The 22,470-nt window shown below is 36.0% G+C and overlaps 1 protein-coding gene and 1 non-coding gene across 2 annotated transcripts; one reads left to right on the plus strand and one right to left on the minus strand.

Moving 5' to 3' along the window:
* The first annotated feature begins 13,336 nt into the window (after positions 1-13,336).
* LOC127092422 (ribonuclease S-7) lies at positions 13,337-14,367 on the plus strand. The gene is made up of 2 exons (XM_051031288.1): positions 13,337-13,643; positions 13,724-14,367. The coding sequence occupies exons 1-2, from the start codon at positions 13,365-13,367 to the stop codon at positions 14,153-14,155; spliced, it is 711 nt and encodes a 236-aa protein (XP_050887245.1). The 5' UTR covers positions 13,337-13,364; the 3' UTR covers positions 14,156-14,367.
* A 727-nt stretch (positions 14,368-15,094) lies between these two features.
* On the minus strand, positions 15,095-15,201 carry LOC127098914 (small nucleolar RNA R71). Its single transcript, XR_007793598.1, has one exon. It is a non-coding gene; the product is annotated as a small nucleolar RNA R71 (small nucleolar RNA).
* Positions 15,202-22,470: the final 7,269 nt, after the last annotated feature.

Here is a 22,470-nt window from a genome sequence, read left to right on the forward strand (position 1 = left end):
TGTCTTCAAGAGAAAAGGAAGTCCAAATGGATAAAGGAAAAAGAGCATAAACATAAACAAAGGTCCAAGTGGACAAAGGGCAAATATGATATGGGCTAAAAAAAAGCATAAAGTAAATAGCAAGAAATAAAGAGCATAAGATAAATGACTTTAAAGTAAAGTTAAAAGGTTAGTAAATGATATTAGTAATCAAAAAGGGAATTGCAATTGGTCATATTTTGGAGAACACTTAACCATCCACTCACAAGCATGAAAACATGGGCCTTTATATCATATATTAGAAGGACTCTAACTTGGATAAAATCAACAAGTATGCCCCTAGCTTTGATAAATGAAAACGAAGCAATATTTTCACACAATAGCTTAAAGAGTATGAGACTTACAATCTAAATGATCCGCTGTCGGGCGCGGATCAAAAACGAGTATTTTTGACAAAACGTAGTTAACGACAAATTGACTCGGATTATCGTTCTCACAAGGATTCTTGAATGAATTAACCAATGATAGTAACGATTAATGGGGTTTTGGTTGGTTTAGGATTCAATTAAAAAAATAGATTAAAATAAGTGATTATTGAAATAAGCTGTAGCAACAATTTACTGATTCAGTCTTTGCCTATCATCGACTATCGTAATTCCAACCGCAGATTAACTATTCCTATTCGATTATAATATCAACTGACAAGCGCAATTGATAGTATAAGTTGCATGTTCCTATTATCCGAATTAAGCAAACAGGATTAAGTTTCATGAATTAAACAAACATGAATTAAACGGACTCGATAACGAATTAAGCAAACGAAATCGTGACTATAGTTAGGATCACACAATCAATCGGATTAAATCAATATAGCATATGTAAATCGGAGTAAGCAAACAAAATACATATATTAATATTGAAAGGAATAAAAAACCTGAATAAGAATTACTAAAATCTCAAGGTATCGAAACCCGAATACAACAAATTATTTGGATCGATTAGTTCTTCATGAAAATTCTTGCCAGAGCTTTCAAGTCTTTCGTGAATAGTGATCCTCCTAATGTTATGCGGCTACTAGGTATATGGAAAACAAGGAATTTGGTTTACAACCCAACTGGATCGAAAACATAACCCAAGCCCAAAACTAATGACCCAAAACTTAAATAAAACTAATGCTGCAACTTCAACGAATTTTCTGGCCCTCCTACATTCTGATTCAGCTCTCGACTTATGAACAAAAGTTGTAGATCTTTTTCTTAGCTTTCCATCGAATGGTAGCACGTCTCAATCCGATACTCCTAGCTCAAGCTATGATTTTTCTCACGAAAGCTGCTAATGCTGAAAATTAAATACGAAAATTAAATAAGTGCAAAAATAACATAAATTATGAAAACACATTAAAACATAAAAATAATCAAAGCAAACCGAAGAAATGCTTAAGTAAAAACATGGAAGAACGTGCATCAAAATGCACTGATCAAATTCCCCCACACTTGAACTTTTGCACTCCGAGCAAAATGAAAAACAAAACAAAACACAGACACATCAACAGTTACTCATTCTAGGCTACAAGTCATCTTCGGTTAAGCTTGCATTGATAGATACTAATCTTGCACACTAAGGTTATCATAGGAACACTAATCCACAATTGTGCAGTCATAAACCTCCTGAATACACAAATCAACTCGAATCATGTTATTATGTTAAAGCCTAACTTACTCATCCTTCTTTTTGCTCTTTTTCATTCAGGCGCAATCACATTAAGCCCGTTATCTCCACACACCCATAGCAAGGCGACCGGTTAGTGACTCTGATCCTTTTTACACGGGATTCTAGTACTTACGTGGCATAACCCTTTGCTTATTCAGTTGTAGCTGCGGGGGATCAGACCGTAATCCGCCCTACCAAGTCCAGCACTAGAAACCGCTGAACCAACTGACAACGAGTCTTATTTTCAAATTTTTTTGAAGGTTCTACATCAGTTGGGTTAAGTGACCGGGTGAGGGTCACCAAACATAGAAGGTGCATTCCCTTTTCTTTTTCTTTTTTTTCTTTTTCAAAACACTCACTTATATTCATCGGCTTCCCTACGTAGAGTGTGTGTGAGATGGTGCTGACTGCTGAAATAAACTACTCAAGAGCTGTCAGAGGATGAGAATTTAAGGCTAAAACATAATAAGAATTCGAATCAATTTCCATATGCAGGAGACTTACGGTGTTAAAACAATACCGATCTTGTTAATTTTTCCCAAGTCTCCGCAAACTCGACTCAAAGTAACCTATAGCCTAAAACTTTCAAGAAGATGCATTTTTTTTAAGAAAGAAAACAAAAACCAAACAAAACAAAGAACAAAAAAGAAGAAAATAAAGTATTCCCTCCCCCACACTTAAAATATGCAATGTCCTCAATGAAAGAAACAAACATAAAATAAGAGAGAGAAGAGAGAGGAAAGAACACACCCGAGTAGTCAAGGAGGATAGGTGATCACATAAGCAGCCTTTCCCAAAGAGATAAATTCTACATTTTCTTCTTCCAAAGTGGGGCTGTCATGGAATAGCTTTGGGTAATGTCCATTGAACTTGAAATTTTTATTAGTATCTTCACCTCTTATTCCAGGATCAAAGAATCTTCTAAAAGTAAAAGTGTCAAATGGACACGTGAAGGTGATCTGATCTGGAATGTCAGCCAATGTCCAACCAAATGCCTTTTTATGCTTCCTTAAAACCTGCAAAAGCTTATTTTCTTGATCGAAATCAAGGTTAGAAGAAATTATAGCCGGTAGTTTTTCATTCATCTCTAAATAAGCATATTTCATATTTTCAGGAAGTTGCTTCAGCTCGAGGGAAGGTGGCTGCTCAATAGAAGGAGTGTTTGGGGCAGCCGGGACGTTAAGAGCTTTATCTACATGAACAACTTTATTTGCAACCTCATCTGCAGTAAGAATATCAACTTGCAAGGCAACCTCAATTTCAGCACAAACAGAGCAAATTTTAGTTTCAGTACAAATATCACAAGAATAAACATCATCAAAACCAGACAATGATGGAAAATCAGATGCAAACAAATCACTACAAGTATCATCAACAATTTCAGAAATCAAATCTATTTGAAAAACAGAATGTTCTTCCAAGGGTTGTTGGTTTGATCCTTGAGCTTGCTGCATGGCATTCACCAAAGTGGCAAGCTGCCCAATCTGTGTTTGCAAAGTCTTTAAAGTAGAATCTACTTGTTGTTGAAACTAGAGATTATTTGCAGCCATTTGTTTGACAATATCTTCTAGTGAAGGTCCAGAAGGTGCAGAGCACACAACCTCAAATTCCTCCAGATGCTCATGTGGATCATCACCTGCAAGACCACTAAACCTTGGAAATAGGTGTATTAAACTAGATTTCAATTCAAAAGGAACCGAAACATCAGAATATTCAATACAAAAGTCATTATAATTAACATCAGGAGTAGCAAACTGCCTTAACGTTCTTTGATCATCCATGTAATAAAAAAAAACACAGAAATACCAACTATGTCCGAAATAGACAAAAACAAATAGAAAGAAGAAAAAAGATTAAAATAAATTCAGAAAAATACAAAAGCACCAAACTTAATCTAATGACGTGAAATAAAAAATTTGAGATTTGTTTTGGATTTTTTCGACACTATGAAAACAGTAAAAAATCAATTAAAAATAGAAAAACAAGGATTTGGCAAATTTGACGTCAGAGTCCCTTACTCTAAGAGTAAGGAAGTATTGATTGCATGATTTTTCTGCTTCCAGTAGGTAAAAAACTTATACAATCAAACACAAATTTTCCAAAAACCCGTTTTTTCTGACTCTAGACGCAACTCCGAACGCGAAACTGTAGAAAAATTCGGAAAAATAACAGGAAATTGCAGAACAAAAAAACACACAATAATTAAAACTAAACTATTGGCTAATTCGACAAGAATCCCAGGCAACGACGCCAATTTGATCCGTTGTCGCGCGCAGATCAAAAACGAGTATTTTTGACAAAACGTAGTTAACGACAAATTGACTTGGATTATCGTTCTCACAAGGATTCTTGAATGAATTAACCAATGATAGTAACGATTAATGGGGTTTTGATTGGTTTAGGATTCAATTAAAAAAAATTGATTAAAATAAGTGATTATTGAAATAAGCTGTAGCAACAATTTACTGATTCGGTCTTTGCCTATCATCGACTATCGAAATTCCAACCGCAGATTAACTATTCCTATTTGATTATAATATCAACTGACAAGCGCAATTGATATTATAAGTTGTATGTTCCTATTATCCGAATTAAGCAAACGGGATTAAGTTTCATGAATTAAGCAAACATGAATTAAACGGACTCGATAACGAATTAAGCAAACGAAATCGTGACTATAGTTAGGATCACACAATCAATCGGATTAAATCAATATAGCATATGTAAATTGGATTAAGCAAACAAAATACATATATTAATATTGAAAGGAATAAAAAATCTGAATAAGAATTACTAAAATCTCAAGGTATCGAAACCCGAATACAGCAAATTGTTTGGATCGATTAGTTCTTCATGAGAATTCTTGCCAATGCTTTCAAGTCTTTCGTGAATAGCGATCCTGCTAATATTATGCGGCTGCTAGGTATATGGAAAACAAGGAATTTGGTTTACAACCCAACTGGATCGAAAACATAACCCAAGCCCAAAACTAATGACCCAAAACTTAAATAAAACTAATGCTGCAACTTCGACGAATTTTCTGGACCTACTACATTCTGATTCAGCTCTCGACTTATGAACAAAAGTTGTAGACATTTTTCTTAGCTTTCCATCTACTGGTAGCACGTCTCTATCCGATACTCCTAGCTCAAGATATGATTTTTCTCGCGAAAGCTGCTAATGCTGAAAATTAAATACGAAAATTAAATAAGTGCGAAAATAACATAAATTATGAAAACACATTAAAACATAAAAATAATCAAAGCAAACCGAAGAAATGCTTAAATAAAAACATGGAAGAACATGCATCAAAATGCACTGATCACCCAATTATGAAAATGACTTACTTTCGAGACATATTTAGCTTGATGTTAAGCAATCATAATTGGACCTATGTAGAAGTTACAACTATCTAAGGTCGGTCAATAATAATTTTTGTGTTAATACATACTATAGAAATGATATGTAAATCATTCTCCTAAACATATGCCACATAAAAAGAAAAAAATAGAAATGATCAAGCACAAGGCTAGGAGGATGGTCCAATACTTCAATTCATACTTATATAATGAATAAAATTAGTGATATGATTTGTCCCTTCTAAGTTAGGTGATCCTCATCCGGTCATTTAGCCCAACGGTACGAACTCTTAAAAATTCAGTTGATACTTAAGCAAAATTTGCTAAGTTAGTGCGAAAAAATTGAAAAAGAGATCATAGTCACTAACAGGTTCACCTGCCTTGAATGTGTATGGATAGCATACTTAATGTGATTGCGCTAGAATGAAAAAGAGGTTGAAAAAATAACAAAGAATATATATATTTATTTTTTCTTAAGATCATACACTTATTTGCATCGGCTTCTATAAGACCTCAATTTTGACCCTAAGATCCCTCATGCTATCTCATCATATGCATTGACATTGGGATCACACATTTGCATTCTCCTTACCCCTCATTCATTGGGTTTGCATTGGGAGAGTTTACCAAGCACTTTTGATTTTATCATTCTTTGTTCATTATTAACTAACCAAAATACCAAAAATATGTCAATGAATAGTTTGTTGCTTTTGTAGGTAGTGTGCGTGTTCACCCATGCTCTATCAAGCTCACATCTAGGGTTTGAGACCCTTAATTCAAGGAGTTCAATCAATAAATGGTTCACATTGACTCTAGACATCATATATGGATCCCCGTGATCTTCACATGTCATTTTGATCAAGAATTCACCAAGAGTTTGCGATTGTTTGCCTTGGAAACCCTAATTCATCTGGGTATCTTATGTGACTTCTTCAACAAGTTTCTTCAACAATTGATCAAATATTTCAAGGGATACTTCACATCACATCATCCTACACATATATGATCCTCCATGAGTTCCAAAAGTCAAGAGAATGTCAACCTAGAAAGATGGTTCATCTAAAGCTATGCCACATAAAAAGAAAAAAATAGAAATGATCAAGCAAAAAGGCTAGGAGGATGGTCCATTACTTCAAGTCATACTTATTTTAATACCCTAATTTTGACCCTAAGATCCCTCATGACATCATGTTATTGCACAAGTGCATTGCCTCAAGGGTCATAGCATGTTTGGCTCCTTAACCCTAGGGTTGGGACTTGTTTGAGTGTTTTGAGACCACGAAGCATGCTTGTATTGTATATTATTGCTTTTCTTATTTGATTAATAACCAAAAGCACAAAAATATGTCACTAACTCTTTTTTTTTTGAAGCTCAAGTGATCATGTGCTCCACAATGCTCCTAGGAGGTTCCTAAGCCCAATGCAATGGCTAGATGAAGATGAGGAAGAAGCATGACAATGGTCCACAAATTTCCTAATCATCATATATGTCTCCCAAGTATATGAATTTTCCAATTTGATCAAGATAACCCAAAGGGCTTGAAGATTGTTTCCCAAGGAAACCCTAATTCCACTGTGCTTTGATTGTGCCTTGCCCATGAAGCAATCTGAACCTCTGATCAAATTTAATCAAATTAAGTTCTTTCATTCACCATTTTATGCATATATGAGCCTATTTTAGGTCTCTCAATCATTTATTCATCAAGATTGGAGGTTTGACTTCGAAAAGTTGACCAGTCAAGTCATCTGACTAAGCTGAGGTTCAGTGAGCTATACGATTTGATTTGTTTGTCAAATGAAGATGACCCCAAGAGAAAAAATGTTCCTAAGAACCATATTAACAACTTTCATGTTCATAAAAAAATCCATTTTAAGCTTGGAATGTCATCATTAATTTCAAAATATTATAGGTCATTTTGACTGAAACCCTAATTTTGGGTCAACTTACCAAGGGCATAACTTCCTTAATTTTTATGATTTAGAGGTGAGACCAAAGTAATTGAAAATATAGAGATGTATACTTCAAATGTTATGTTGGAAAAAATTTCATAATCCTAAAATAAATACATGTGATAATGAAAAACATTATAGGTCATCTTGGACCTAATTCATTGAATTTGAAAAAGTACCCAACTTCAAATGCCCATAACATTGTCATAGAAAATCCAAATGATGAAAACTTTGAGTCTAAGTTGACTAACTTGAAAATATCTACAACTTTAAAGATGGCAATTGTTTCATTTGAATCTTGTATCATGAGCACAGAGGGGCTTGATTAAGCTTACTTTTGGGTGACTTTTTCAAAATGATTTGAATATGTTTTACACTTGAATTTTCTAGGCCAGTTTTGATCAATTTGCACATGCCAAATGATTTTTTGCCCAAAATGACTTTTGTTCCTTATTTCAAGTGCTTTCCAACCATTATTCACAATAGTTCTTGGGGTCTACCATTTGGGAGATTCGAATTTCTTTTCATTATGTGCATTTTTGATATTTTATGATTAAACTTGGTATGCAAGCATTTCCCACTTCATGTGCACGTCCAAATGCCTTCTATGTGAACTCATCAAGTTGCTTCAGCCATCCATGGGCCTTCCACCCGTCCACAAAGGCCCATGCACTCAAATTTTTAATTCTCATGCACACGAGCAAAGTGTGAACTCAGCCACATTCAACTATAAATAAACACCTCATGAGATTCATTTCACAACCTTTTGGGAGATCCCATATGCTGCTGTACTAAAACCATAACCCTCACCAAAGGAATCACTCATAATTTTTCAAATTTTCGAGCTTGAAATTCAGCAACATTAGCTGAGTTTTAAAGCCAGATTCCTTAGCCAATCATCTTTCATACATCCAGGGATCAAAGAGGAGCAAAGATCTTGGAGAATTCGTGGCCAGAAGTTCATCAATTCAAAGGTATAAACTCAAACTTTTTGGATCTGAAACTCCTAATTCAATGTAGCTTTCTTGTGCTTTGTGGTTCTCTGAAGTCCTCATACTTGAGGCAAGCTTTTGATGCATTCGATTTGCCATTTCATGAACAATCTGTGTGGACACCATGATTTTCTCCTTCATCTTTCTCTTAATATAGGAACATTGAAAGAAATCCATTGGTACAGTGATGATCTACATCACATGAGCTTCATTTCCATATCCTTGTTTCATATTTTTGTTAAGATTTGTTTTCTGCAACTTTTGGCCGGAGTTTGTGAGTCTGGCCGGAGAAGATGGTGGTTTCCACCACCACCACCACCACGTGTGCATGCTTATGACCATTGGATCTCCCTTCCACGATCTAATCTCACGCGTCCGTTTCAATTACTTTATTTAATTCGTTTTGTGGCGCGTTTGATTGAAGCCTACCGTGTATCCTCAGATATAGACCATGCATTAGTGCCACGTCAATTAATGAAGTGGATCTAATGGCTCTACATTTTTCCCTTATTTCATTTTTCTTTTTATTTTCTGTTAATTCATTTAATTTTCATTAATTCATTAAAAATTCATTTGAAGTCAGAAAAATTTGAGACCAATTCAGAGAAATTATATGCTAGTTTCACCAAGACGGGATGAAATTAGTCAACAAAGTCTCACTAGGGTTCCTCTTCCAAAACATCTTTTTCTAACACGTCAACGCCAGTAAATTCTTTTGTTTCTCTTTCTTTAGGGGAATTGGTTGTCATGAGTGTCTGGTTATTTTTTAACATGAAGTTCTTCAATTGCACACGTGACGAACTTTGCTTCAACATTTCAACATTTTTTTCTTCATTTTGATCTTTTTCTTCTTGGGCTTCGTTGTCATTATCCTTAGTTGCTTCTTTTATGAGCCCATCAATGATATGATACTCTTTCACCTCATCAATAATATGATACTCTTTCACCTCCTCAATTTCCTAAACTTAGGACACTATTGGCTGACATGATCAGAAATGACACTTGGTGTAGGTCTCTCCTTACTAAACTTTTATAACTTTTTAGATGGAATGGACGCTTCACGGTGAAGATGCAGTATATCACAACACTTATTTTTTTTAATATTTTTTATTTTAAAACGTGGCATGATGTTTTGATTTAATTTTCGGAATGTTCTAATCATTGAGACGATTAATTTTCTAACATAGTGTTAGAATAAAACAAAAAAAAATGAATTTTTATTTAATTCCCATCATTAGAGTGTCCAAACTTTAGTATGTTTAAGTGTTGATTTGCATCATTGTGATTTAACATAACACATTTCAATTATACTGAGAGAAATATGTATATAAGATGTATGTGAGTAATGCGGGTAGCTAGAGATTAAAATAAAGAAAGAGGTAAAGTTATTGGTACATATGCATATGAAAATAATTGAAATGTCTGAATATAAAAGTAATAAGAAAACAAGGGTGGTGGTTCCATTGTATGTTGTCTACCTTTGTTGTACAAGTGGTTTATTTCGCACTTGCCTCAGACGCTTGCCTTCAAGGAGAACAAGGGATGTCTACGGTGGTCCACGAGACTTATGTCTCTCACTAATGATGATATCTCTTGGTATAATTGTGTTTATGATGGCATTAAAATTATTGACTCTTGTGGTGAGTTCTCCAATGTACCTCTTCTTGGTACATGTGCCTAACAATTTTATTATACATGGTTTATGGCCTTCCAACCACTTGGATCCTTAACCAGAAAGTTGCAGGACCAGAGACAATCAGGGACAAATTTTGAATATGAAAACGGTGATGAGTTTGTTTGTTTATCGTTAATTTTGTTTTATATTACATGTATCAATAACATGAACTTTTATTTATTTTTGACAAATTCCAGAAGATTTACAAAGTAAGCTCAAGAAATCATGGACAAGTTCAATAGGAGATAATGAAATATTTTGGAAATATGAATGGTCGAAGCATGGAACATGTTACTACGATGGGAAGAAGCATAGGAAATTTACATACTTCAATACAACATACAACTTTTGGAGTGGATTTAACCTTTTTAATACACTCAAGGCAGAAGGGATTGTCCCTGTTACAGGAGGCAAGCAGTACACTACAGAGGCTGTAACAAAATCCATCAAAAAAACATGGGGATGAGGCTAGTGCCACTATTGGAGAAGAAGGAGATGACAAAGATATTTTTGAAGACTTTGAGCTCTTTCTATTATGAGCGTATGATTGCTATTGCTCCCTCAGACTTTACTGAAATGGTAAATATAGGGATGAGGCTAGAAGAGGGAGTTCGTGAAGGACGTTTGTCCCGTGATGATAATTCTTCGGCAAAGAAATATGGAGGATTTGCCAGAAAGAAGGAAGGAGAGACTCATGTTGTTTCTTCCCATAGTAAAAGAAGGCCCTCTGTGAGGAGGAAGGAAGTTCGACCAGTCGTCAACCAACACCAGGTGGCTCATATAGCACCTGTTTTTAGAGAAGCTCAACAACCAAAAAAACAATCTCGTCATCAACAACAGGCTTACCAGCCCCGTGGCAACAATAACAACAACAACACCAGCAATTATGAGAGGAAAAGGGTGACTTTTGACCCGATGCCTATGACTTACGCTAAACTGTACCCTTCCTTGATTGATAGGAAGTTGGTAACTCCATGTGATCCTCCTATTGTTCCAGCCAATCCTCAATGGTGGTACAAGCCTGAACTTCATTGTGTGTATCATTCCGGTGCGCCCGGACATGGTATGGAGAACTGCTTTCCGTTGAAAACGAAGGTACAAGACCTCGTGAGGATTGGGATACTATCCTTTGAGGATATAAGCCCTAATGTTAAGAAGAACCCATTGCTCGAGCATAGGAAGGCGGCTGTCAACGTGGTCCAAGGTTGCCCTGGCAAGTATAAGGTCCTTTATGTGAATGATATAAAGCAGTCCCTAGTGGAAATGCATAGACTATTGTGTGAGTACAGTCAATATGAGCACGATCACGATAGGTGCCATGTGTGTACTGTCAATGAAAGAGGATGCCGCAAGATAAGAAAGGACATCCAAGAGATGTTAGACCAAGGGATGATCGAGATACTTCAAAATCGTGATGAGGATGAAGTTGATGTTATTACCCCTATTATCAATATTCATGATCCTGTTGTCATCAAGTATGATGGCAACAAAAGGAAGGTGGTGCCAAATCTTGTGATAAAGCCAGCGGGCCCTGTCCCATATGTGTCAGATAAAACGGTCCCGTACCGTTACAATGTTGTTATGCTTGAAGATGTGAAGGAGGTGCCGTTTCCCTCAACCTTTGTTGTAAGCATATTCGATGTTAGTGGAGTGACCCGTAGTGGTCGTGTTTTCTCGGCTCAGCCGAAAGCCCACGAAAACGTCGTGAAGAGGGATGTTGTCATCGTGCAGCCCTGGTAGCGACACACATCATAAAGGAGGCAATAACGCAAATAAAGCTTCACACATAAATACATACATCAATTCAAAAACATGTATCCACATGAACATGCATAACATAACATAAGATTTGTGACTGCTCATAGAAGTCTGATCCCTAACTATACCAATACAATACGTCAGGTCAAAAACACTTATTGGCCTTCCTCAATTAATGACCCGCTAAACAGAGCCTTTTTAACAAAGGACCTCCCCAAACAGTTTAACATATCTAGTAAATAAATCATCTCGCATGGTCGTTATCAACTAGTAAGCAGGTGTTCATCTCTCACATCCCCGACTTAGTAACCTATCCAGCACATGGGATACTTTCCATCAATTATTACATATGATTCTATCAAACAACGATCAGAGGATCATCAGAGTCCTACCCTATTTCCATAACATGATCGGATGATCACAGGTATCGTACGCAAGTTTCACCTGAATGGGATGAAACTGATCAAAGGGGTTCTATCAGAGTTTCATCAAGCAACGATGGTGGATCATCAGAGTCCTACCCGATTCCAATAGTATGATCGGATGATCATAGAAATCATATGCAAGTTTCACTCGGATAGGCGGAAACTAATCAAAGGGGTTCTACGAGGGTTTTATCAAGCAATGATCAGATGATCAGAGAAATTATATGCTAGTTTCACCAGGACGGGATGAAATTAGTCAAGAAAGTCTCACTAGGGTTCCTCTTCCAAAACATCTTTTTCTGACATGTCAACGCCAATAAATTCTTTTGTTTCTCTTTCTTTAGGGGAATTGGTTGTCATGAGTGTCTGATTATTTTTTAACATGATGTTCTTCTATTGCACACGTGACGAACTTTGTTTCAACATTTCAACATTTTTTTCTTCATTTTGATCTTTTTCTTCTTGCGCTTCGTCGTCATTATCCTTAGTTGCTTCTTTTATGAGCCCATCAATGATATGATACTCTTTCACCTCCTCAATTTCCTAAACTTAGGACACTACTGGGTGACATCGTCAGAAATGACACTTGGCGTAGGTCTCTCCTTACTAAATTTTATAACTTTTTAGATGGATTGAACGCTTCAAGGTGAAGATGCAGTATATCACAACACTTAATTTTTTTAATATTTTTTATTTTAAAACGTGGCATGATGTTTTGATATAATTTTCTGAATGTTCAAATCATTGAGATGATTAATTTTCTAACATAGTGTTAGAATAAACAAAAAAAGATGAATTTTTATTTAATTCCCATCATTAGAGTGTCCAAACTTTAGTATGTTTAAGTGTTGATTTGCATCATTGTGATTTAACATAACACATTTCAATTATACTGAGAGAAAGAGGTAAAGTTATTGGTACATATGCATATGAAAATAATTGAAATGTCTGAATAGAAAAGTAATTAAGAAAAATGGTATTTGAAAATAATTGAGATGTTCATAAATCATTAGAGATCATCGCAACTATATTCCTAAATTGTAACCAATTATGAAAAATAAGAAGCAAATTTACGTCATTTTGTATGAGAGAATTAAATTAATTAATTTAAAGTAGTAAAGTGTATAAAAGAAGCATTTCACGAAATAATAAATTATTAATAATAATAATAGTAATAGTGATAGAAAAAATAAGAAAACAAAATAGTTGATGGAAAAGGTCAAAATAAATGCTGGATTAAAACAAAAGAAAATATAAAAATAATGTGTTTCATTAAAGTTGCATTTTTCTATTTTTTTATAACTTGGTTTTTTTAGAAAAGAATTAATTGACAAGTAGATGAATTAAAGTAGGAGCCAATTGGAGTTAGAATTGTTGTTTATTCCGATAATATATTTACTTACTATTATCTAAGTATGCGTGTAGTGTGTCTAGTGTGGTTTAAAATGGAAAGGAGATATTAGTTGAGTTATAAATAAGAGAGAAATTTGATGTAAAAATATTCATCTTAGTGAAAATGGCTTTATCATCATCAGTAATGAGTGTAGTAATAGTCTTAATAGGCATTGCATTTTCACTTAATATGTGTGTAGGAACTTATGACTATCTGTCGTTGAGTCTTCAATGGCAACCCGGATACTGCAGGAGGACCGATATTAAAATTAAATGTCAAAACAGTCTAACAGTGCCTAACAATTTTATTATACATGGTTTATGGCCTTCCAACCACTTGGATCCTCAGCCAGAATATTGCTGGACCGGAGACAAGCAGGCACAAACTTTGAATACGAAAACGGTGATGGGTTTGTTTGTTTATTGTTAATTTTGTTTTATATTACATGTATCAATAACATGAACTTTTTTTTTTTTTGACAGATTCCAAAAGATTTACAAACTAAGCTCAAGATATCATGGACAAGTGCAATAGGAGATAATGAAATGTTCTGGAAATATGAATGGTCGAAGCATGGAACATGTTACTACGATGGGAAGAAGCATAGGCAATTTACATACTTCAATACAGCATACAAGTTTTGGAATGGATTTAACCTTTTTAATACACTCAAGGCAGAAGGGATTGTCCCTGTTTCAGGATTAGGCAAGCAGTACACTACAGAGGCTGCAACAAAAGCCATCAAAAAGCACTACACCAAAGACACTGTTACATTCACTCCTCGATTCATGTGTTCTAATTCTCCACCAAATGAGTTATATGAAATTATTATGTGTTTGGATCATGACGGAATGAGTGCCATCAACTGTACAATGCCTTCATCTTGTGGCAACTTATTTTTATGGAAATTATAATTATAATTATAATGATGATGTAATATATATATTGCTTCCGTATAGATATACTAAATAAAAAGGTTAATAAGAAGAAGTTGAGGAAGATTGTGCTACCATTTGTTGATGATGAAGAAGTAGAGGATGAATAACCTTTCCTTATGAGAACAAAGGTTGTGTATAATGATGCTCAGAACATTCATGATAACATGAAACTATATCACATTTTTAGACTTGATTTAATCAAATTATATCGTTATTTGATTCAATTTATTTTATATTATTCGATATTACTCGGTATTTTCTTATTATTTATTTCAGGTATCATTATTTAAAGCACATGTGAAAAAGAAAGAAAAGGGGTGCAAAAAGAAGATTTTCTAGAAAAGCAGCAAGCTGAAGCACCAAAGCCCAGCCCACCTTTGGAACAAAAAAATTGTTGTCACGACCGCAACAAGCATGTGCCGATCGCCACGTCCTAAGACCTAGTGTTACGACCGTAACACATAGTGTGACGGATGTCACACATTCCACTCCTATATTTTGGGCATTACGTGCGTGACTGAGTTGGCAGTTTCTCCTAAATTCTCTCCAGCTCGTGCTCTTTGAGATTACGCTGCTCCATCACAGGATGAGCCGCATTCAAGTATTGTTCCACCCGCAATCAAAGCGAACAACTTCGAACTTAAACCTTCGCTGTTGCAGGCATTGCAACAGAATCAATTTTCTGGAAATCCTACCGAGGATCCAAACCTTCATTTATCCGTATTTGTCCAATACGCTGACACTGTTATAGCTAATGGTGTCACTTCAGAGGCAATTCGACTTTGTCTCTTTCCTTTCTCGTTAAGAGATAAAGCTAGAAGATGGCTTCAGTCTCTTCCTTCCAACTCAGTCACCACATGGAATGAGTTGAAGAAAGTCTTTCTTGCCCGATATTTTCCTCCAAGCAAAACAGCTATGTTGAGAGCCCAGATAAATGGATTTAAGCAAAAAGATAACGAATCTCTTTTCGAAGCATGGGAAAGATACAAGGACATGATGAGACTTTGCCCACACGATGGTTTAGAGGACTGGTTAGTAATTCACACCTTCTACAATGGTCTCTTGTACAACACAAGGTTAACAATAGACGCCGTCGCCGGTGGTGCGCTTATGGATAAACCTTACACCGACGCTTATCAACTTATCGACAGCATGGCCCAAAATCATTATCAGTGGGGAAGCGACCGAACAGTGGTAGAAAAACCTCAAACAAAAGGTGGCATGTACGAGATAAGTAGCCTTGATCATGTTAATGCAAAAGTGGATGCTCTTGCCCAGAAAATTGAAAGTTTAAATGTATCACCTCCAGCCACCGTGGTTGCCGTAACTCAAAATTGTGAGGTCTGTGGAATTCAAGGTCACACTCCTACAGATTGTCAACTCCTAACAGGAATTCAAACAGATCAGGTGAACTATGCTCAAGGAAATCCTTACTCGAATACCTATAACTCAAACTGGAAGAACCATCCTAATTACTCGTATAAAAGTAACAACGCTTTATACGCACCAGGTCAAGCTCCCAGTCAAGCTCCGGCTGTACCACCTGGATATCAAAAGTCGACCCCATCTACACCTAACAATAATGTTCCTAGGAAATCCAACTTGGAAATCATGATGGAGAACTTCATAGCTTCTCAACAGCAAACCAATAAAGAGTTCTTAAACTAGAATGTACACACTAGCGAACAGATTAAACAACTAGCAAGTAAAGTAGATGCCCTGGCTACCCATAACAAAATGCTTGAAACACAAATCTCGCAAGTAGCTCAACAACAAGCGTCTACTGCTGCCCCAACTGGTACATTTCCTGGACAGCCACAACCTAATCCGAAAGGCCACGCTCATGCAATTATATTACGAAGTGGTATAGAGGTAGAAGGACCATCTGACCCAAGGATTGAGAACCAAAACTCTAAAAAGTCAACTGAGGAAGAAGGTACACCTAAGGAAAAGGAAGAGTGTAATAAGGAAACCGCAGAAAAAAAAGAACCTTATGTACCTCCACCGCCTTACAAACCACCTATCCCTTATCCTCAAAGGCTAATTAAAACCAAAAACGCGGGCCAATTTAAAAAATTTGTTGACCTACTGAAACAATTAAACGTCACAATTCCTTTTACAGAAGCTATTACACAAATGCCCTCATATGCTAAGTTCTTAAAAGAACATTTATCTAATAAAAAGAAACTTGAAGATAACGAAATCGTTACACTCACTGCTGAGTGTAGCGCAATAATCCAAAATATGCCTCCTAAACTTAAAGATCCTGGTAGTTTTTCTATACCCTGTCATATAGGAAAATTTGTCATAGACAAAGCTTTATGCAATTTAGGAGCCGGTATCAGTGTTATGCCCTTGTCCATATGCAAGAAACTTGAAATGGGAGAATTAAGACCAACTAAAATGTGTGTGCAATTAGCAGATCGTTCCGTTAAATATCCCGTAGGAATTCTTGAAAACGTTCCCGTACGCATAGGTCAATTCTACATTTCCACCGATTTTATAATTGTGGACATAAGAGAAGATGAAGTTACCCCCATTATATTGGGAAGACCCTTCTTAGCAACTTCCGGTGCTATCATAGACGTAAAACGAGGACGACTCACTTTCGAAGTAGGAGAAGAGAAAATTGAATTTATTCTTTCCCTATTTTTGAAAGCACCTGCGATAGAAGACACATGTTACTTCATGGATATCATCGATGAATGCATAAAAGAAACAAAATTCGAAAATGACGATTTGTCCGACTATCGTGTAGAAGACAGACTGAACCAATGTTTAGCAATAACATCAGATCCTACGCAATGCCTTAAGAAACCAACCCTCGACCTGAAAACACTTCCCAAAAATCTGAGATATGAATTCCTAGACTTAGAACTTGAACGACCAGTAATAGTCAATGCAGACCTAGGAAAACTTGAAACCGAAAAACTCCTACATATCTTAAGAAAATATCCAACCGCATTAGGATACAACATCACCGATCTTAAAGAGATAAGTCCTTCTATTTGTATGCACCGCATCATGCTAGAAGAAGACTGTAAGAGTTCTAGGGAACATCAGAGGAGACTAAACCCGATCATGAGTGAGGTAGTGAAGAAGGAAGTAACGAAGTTATTAGAGGCAGGTATCATATATCCTATATCCGATAGCAAATGGGTTAGTCTTGTACACGTAGTACCAAAGAAAGGGGGTATAACAGTGCTCGAAAATGAAAAAGGAGAAACTATAACCAAACGAATTGAATCGGGATGGAGAATGTGCATTGATTATAGAAAGCTAAACAAAGTAACCCGAAAAGATCATTTTCCTTTACCATTCATAGACCAGATGTTAGAACGACTATCCAAGCATTGTCATTTCTGCTATCTGGACGGTTACTCAGGTTTCTTTCAAATACCAATTCATCCTGATGACCAAGAAAAGACAACGTTCACATGACCTTTTGGTACCTTCACTTATCGACGAATGTCGTTTGGCTTGTGCAATGCTCCTGCAACTTTCCAAAGGTGCATGATGGCAATATTCGCCGATTTTCTCGATAACATCATGGAAGTCTTTATGGATGACTTTTCCGTATGCGGGCAAAGTTTCGAAGAATGTCTTGAAAACCTAGAAAGAGTTCTAGAACGATGTGTAAAAGTAAACCTAGTACTTAATTGGGAAAAATGTCACTTTATGGTACAAGAAGGAATTGTTTTAGGACACATCATATCAAATAGTGGAATTGAAGTAGACAAAGCCAAAATAGAAGTAATCGAAAACCTTCAACCTCCGAAAACTGTGAGGGAAATACGAAGCTTCTTAGGACATTCCGGTTTTTACCGACGATTCATTAAAGATTTCTCTAAAATAACTAAACCTTTAACCGAATTATTAATGAAAGACGCTGAATTCATCTTCGACAATAAATTTTTAGAAGCATTTCAAACACTTAAACAAGCATTGATCTCCGCGCCCATAATGCAAACCCCGGATTGGAATGAACCTTTTGAAATAATGTGTGACGCAAGTGACTACTCCGTAGGCGCTGTTTTAGGACAATGAAATGATAAAAAACTTCACGTCATATATTATGCGAGTAGAACTCTAGATGAAGCACAAATGAATTACGCCACAACCGAGAAAGAACTTTTAGCAGTAGTATTTGCACTAGATAAATTTCGTTCCTACTTGGTCGGAGCTAAAATAATCGTTTACACTGATCACGCTGCCATTAAGTACCTCTTAACAAAAAAGGACACTAAACCTAGACTCCTAAGGTGGATCTTGTTGCTACAAGAATTTGATTTGGAAATCAAAGATAAAAAAGGAACTGAAAACGTAGTAGCAGATCACCTCTCTAGACTCGAAAACCTAACATTGATCAATGATGATTTCTCGTACGATAAACGTATAGCTAATTTGGAAGAAAATAGAGCTGACAAACAGGTAGAGACCACCTTGGCTGTATGTGTTACACCATGGTACGCTGATTTTGTCAATTATTTAGCCGCCTGAGTGGTTCCACTTGATTTATCCTATCAACAAAAGAAACGATTCTTCCATGACATAAAACATTATTACTGGGACGACCCTTTACTTTTCAAAAGAGGCTCCGATGGTAATTTCCGTCGTTGTATACCTGAAGAAGAGGTAGAAAGTATAATCTAGCATTGTCATTCCGCTCCTTATGGTGGACATGCAAGTACATCCAAAACCTGCTCTAAAATCCTAAAAGTCGGTCTTTATTGGCCAAACATATGGAAGGATGTACATACCGCTGTCAAGAAATGCGATAGGTGTCAACGCACAGGAAACATATCTAGACGTGACGAAATGCCACAAAAAGGCATTTTGGAAGTAGAAATTTTTGATGTGTGGGGAATAGATTTCATGGGACCTTTTCCACCTTCTTTTGGTAACAAGTACATACTCGTAGCGGTTGACTACGTATCAAAATGGATTGAGGCTATAGCTTCTCCAACAAACGACACACGAGTAGTAATTAAACTCTTTAAGAATATAATCTTTCCAAGATTTGGTGTCCCAAGAATAGTCATCAGTGACGGTGGATCTCATTTGATATCTAAAGTACTCGAAAAATTATTGTTTAAGTATGGTGTAAAACATCGAGTAGCAACACCTTACCATCCTAAACTAGTGGACAAGTGAAAGTGTCTAATAGAGAAATTAAACAGATATTGGAAAAAATTGTCGCTACATCGAGGAAAGACTGGTCATCAAAATTACCCGAAGCTTTATGGGCATATCGAACCGCTTACAAAATTCCCATAGGAACAACCCCATTTAAGCTTATTTATGGTAAATCGTGTCACATCCCAGTGGAGTTAGAACATAAGGCCTATTGGGCTATTAAAAATTTAAATTTAAACTATAACGCCGCCGGTGAAAAGCGAATTCTAGATATAAACGAATTAGAGGAACTTAGACAAGATGCATACGAAAATGCAAAAATCTACAAGGAAAGAACGAAAAAATGGCATGATAAACGTATATCAAGGAAAACTTTCAAACAAGGCGATGTAGTCCTATTGTTTAACTCTAGACTTAAGTTATTCCCAGGAAAACTACGCTCTAGGTGGTCTGGCCCTTTCAAAGTCACTAATGTCTTTTCTAGTGGGGCTGTAGAAATTAAAGGAAAATTTATTGAATCATTTATCGTAAACGGGCAGCGTCTAAAACATTATCATTATGCTGAAAACAATGAAGACTCGCAAGTCCTGCACTTAGACGTATTGTCTCCAAAATTAATAGATTAACATTTAATAGTTTTCTGTCGAGCTTGCGACATTAAACAAAGCGCTTCATGGGAGACAACCCACAAATTTTTATTTTTATTTGATTATTCTTTTGATTTTATTCAGTTTTCATTCTTCATTTTCTTTATTTTATTAATTTTTTCTTCTTTTCTTCTTTTGACATCTGGCCAAATCTTGACTAAAATTCTTGTTTTTCTTTTCTTTAGTTAACACTGACCTGATGACACATATTGATCACATGGGTATTAATTTCCGAGGGAGAGCTCAGAGACAAAAATTTGAAGAACTTGTTGAGAGAGAGATGCACCCAAATTTTTATGCTGATGATTGTGCAATGACCGTACTTGGGCTAAGAGATAGTGTCATATATCTGCTGAATCAAATAGGGTGGGAAACGACTCCTATTCGGAGACAATTTGTTACTTACCGGAGGCTAACTCTAGAATTCCTTAGCTCCCTGATTTATTTACCGAACCATGGAAAAGGAATAAACTGAGGTTTCATTCAATTCAGGATGTTCAATATGGTGTATCAGTATAACATTAGAGAATTTACTAACCTCTTAGGGTTCCCTACTTCTTTTGACACATTCACCATGAACCAAGAGGACCTCTTTGAATATCAAGAGCTTGAGCATTTTTGGGGAAGTTTGACGGGAAATGACGAACCTGAGGAACATGAGTTTCTTTCTGGAAACATACATAACCCAACTTTTCGTTATTTCCACAAGATCCTAGCACACACTCTTTTTGGGAAAATTTCAAACATTACCACAGTATCACGTGATGAACTTTTCATAATATTTTGTGCTTCCCAGAATCGTCCAGTGAATGGTGCCACTTATATGTTGGCGAGTTTTGACCTCCTTATTTAAGATGACCATGCACCGATTCAAAAAGGGGGATTGATAACTATGATTGCTAATGCTATTGGATTGCGCCAAGCCATGCTTGATTTGAACCCTTTTTGCGGTATTCAGCCTATGAATATAAATTTCCTTTTCAACACTATGTTTATAGGAAATCTTGGACCTGAAAAGTTTGAACTATTAATTAACAACCAAGCTTTTTACCTATTCACCATGCCTAGCCCGATGAATAGTGTCCATAACCGAAATAATTGGCTCTACAACCTGGATGGAATGCCTTCTCCTATTAGATCTGTTGAAACCATCCAAGATTATGAGATTCTTGACAACCAGATTCCTAATGCTGAGTCTGATCCGCAGACACCAACTGGTTACCATGATGTTGCCTCTCCACCTTATCCTATCCCGTCCGCAGAATCGATAATACCTGATTTTAGACATCATATGCCCGGAACTGATTATAATACCGTTATTCAAGCTTTGATGTCAGAACAAGATGCCATTAGAGAAGAGTTAACTATGATGGGACATGAATTTATGGAACACATGAGTAGAATGACAAATCAATTTCACGAGTTGCTACACCGTGTCAATTCCTTTGCTCCTCCGACGAGAGATTCTACAAGTGGCTAGAAGAATTGCAGTTAACTAGTTTTAGTCTTAGGAAATTTATAGTTTCGTTTGACAATATTTTTAGTCTTAGGATTTTTTTTCTGCATGTTTTATTTTATCTTCAGTCAAATATTACATTATGAAGCTACTGGCATTATTGGTTAAATTAAATTTCATTTTGATTTATGCACTGTCTAAAATTACCAATGCTGATATATATTGTATGCTACTACTTACATGCTAAATTTTTGATCACGTACAAGTATACACTACTCCTAATATTATATACTACAACCTGTATTTTTGCTTATTAGAGAAAAAACATATATATTTTATGGTGTAGTAAAGTAGCATCCATGACACAATTTATAAAGTCAAAGTAGCATTGATATTTATGGTCATGGAAATTCAAAAATAATAATAATAATAATAATAATAATAGAAATAATAATAATAATAATAATAATAATAATAATAAAAAAATAAAAACTTGTCACGAATTTTAACCAATGCATGCTGCCACCCTGCATCGTGACGATGACCGTTGCATGATCAGAGGTGTGATGAGCGTAACGCATGCTGTCACGGTCGCAACACCCCTATGACGCCCGTCACGCATGCTGTCACGAACGTGACAACTTACTTTCTCGTAAATGTTTTTGACCGTTATGCTGTCACGAACGTGACACATTGCTGCCTCGTAACCTTGTCGTGACCATTACCCCCATTCAATTCACCTCTTTATCCCCATTTTTTTTTCTCACCAACTTCTCCTCCCAATTTCAAAACTCCTTCTTACCTTCACCACATTTTTCATCCTACACCACATCATTCCAAAAACCATTCTATACAAAAAAATTCATCCCCTTTTCCTTTCTCCCTTTTTTCTACCGACCAATCAAAATGGCAGAGAACCAACATCAAGAAATGCAATTTGGAAATATTATTTTCCGAACTGAAGATAGTAACTATCAACGGGAGCAATTTGTTCGTTTCCAGCAATGCGGTGTCACATCTACCAGATACCCAGATTTCAATTGCTTACAAGA

Source organism: Lathyrus oleraceus, chromosome 6 (assembly GCF_024323335.1).
Source record: "Lathyrus oleraceus cultivar Zhongwan6 chromosome 6, CAAS_Psat_ZW6_1.0, whole genome shotgun sequence".
Lineage (NCBI taxonomy): Eukaryota > Viridiplantae > Streptophyta > Magnoliopsida > Fabales > Fabaceae > Lathyrus > Lathyrus oleraceus.

What these genes read in the sequence shown, in the direction of transcription:
- LOC127092422 (XM_051031288.1), top strand. Translation starts at nt 13,365, where the DNA reads ATGGCTTTATCATCATCAGTAATGAGTGTAGTAATAGTCTTAATAGGC. An exon ending in AAACTTTGAATACGAAAACG is followed by an intron (nt 13,644 to 13,723) that starts GTGATGGGTTTG and finishes TTTTTTTGACAG; the next exon opens with ATTCCAAAAGATTTACAAAC.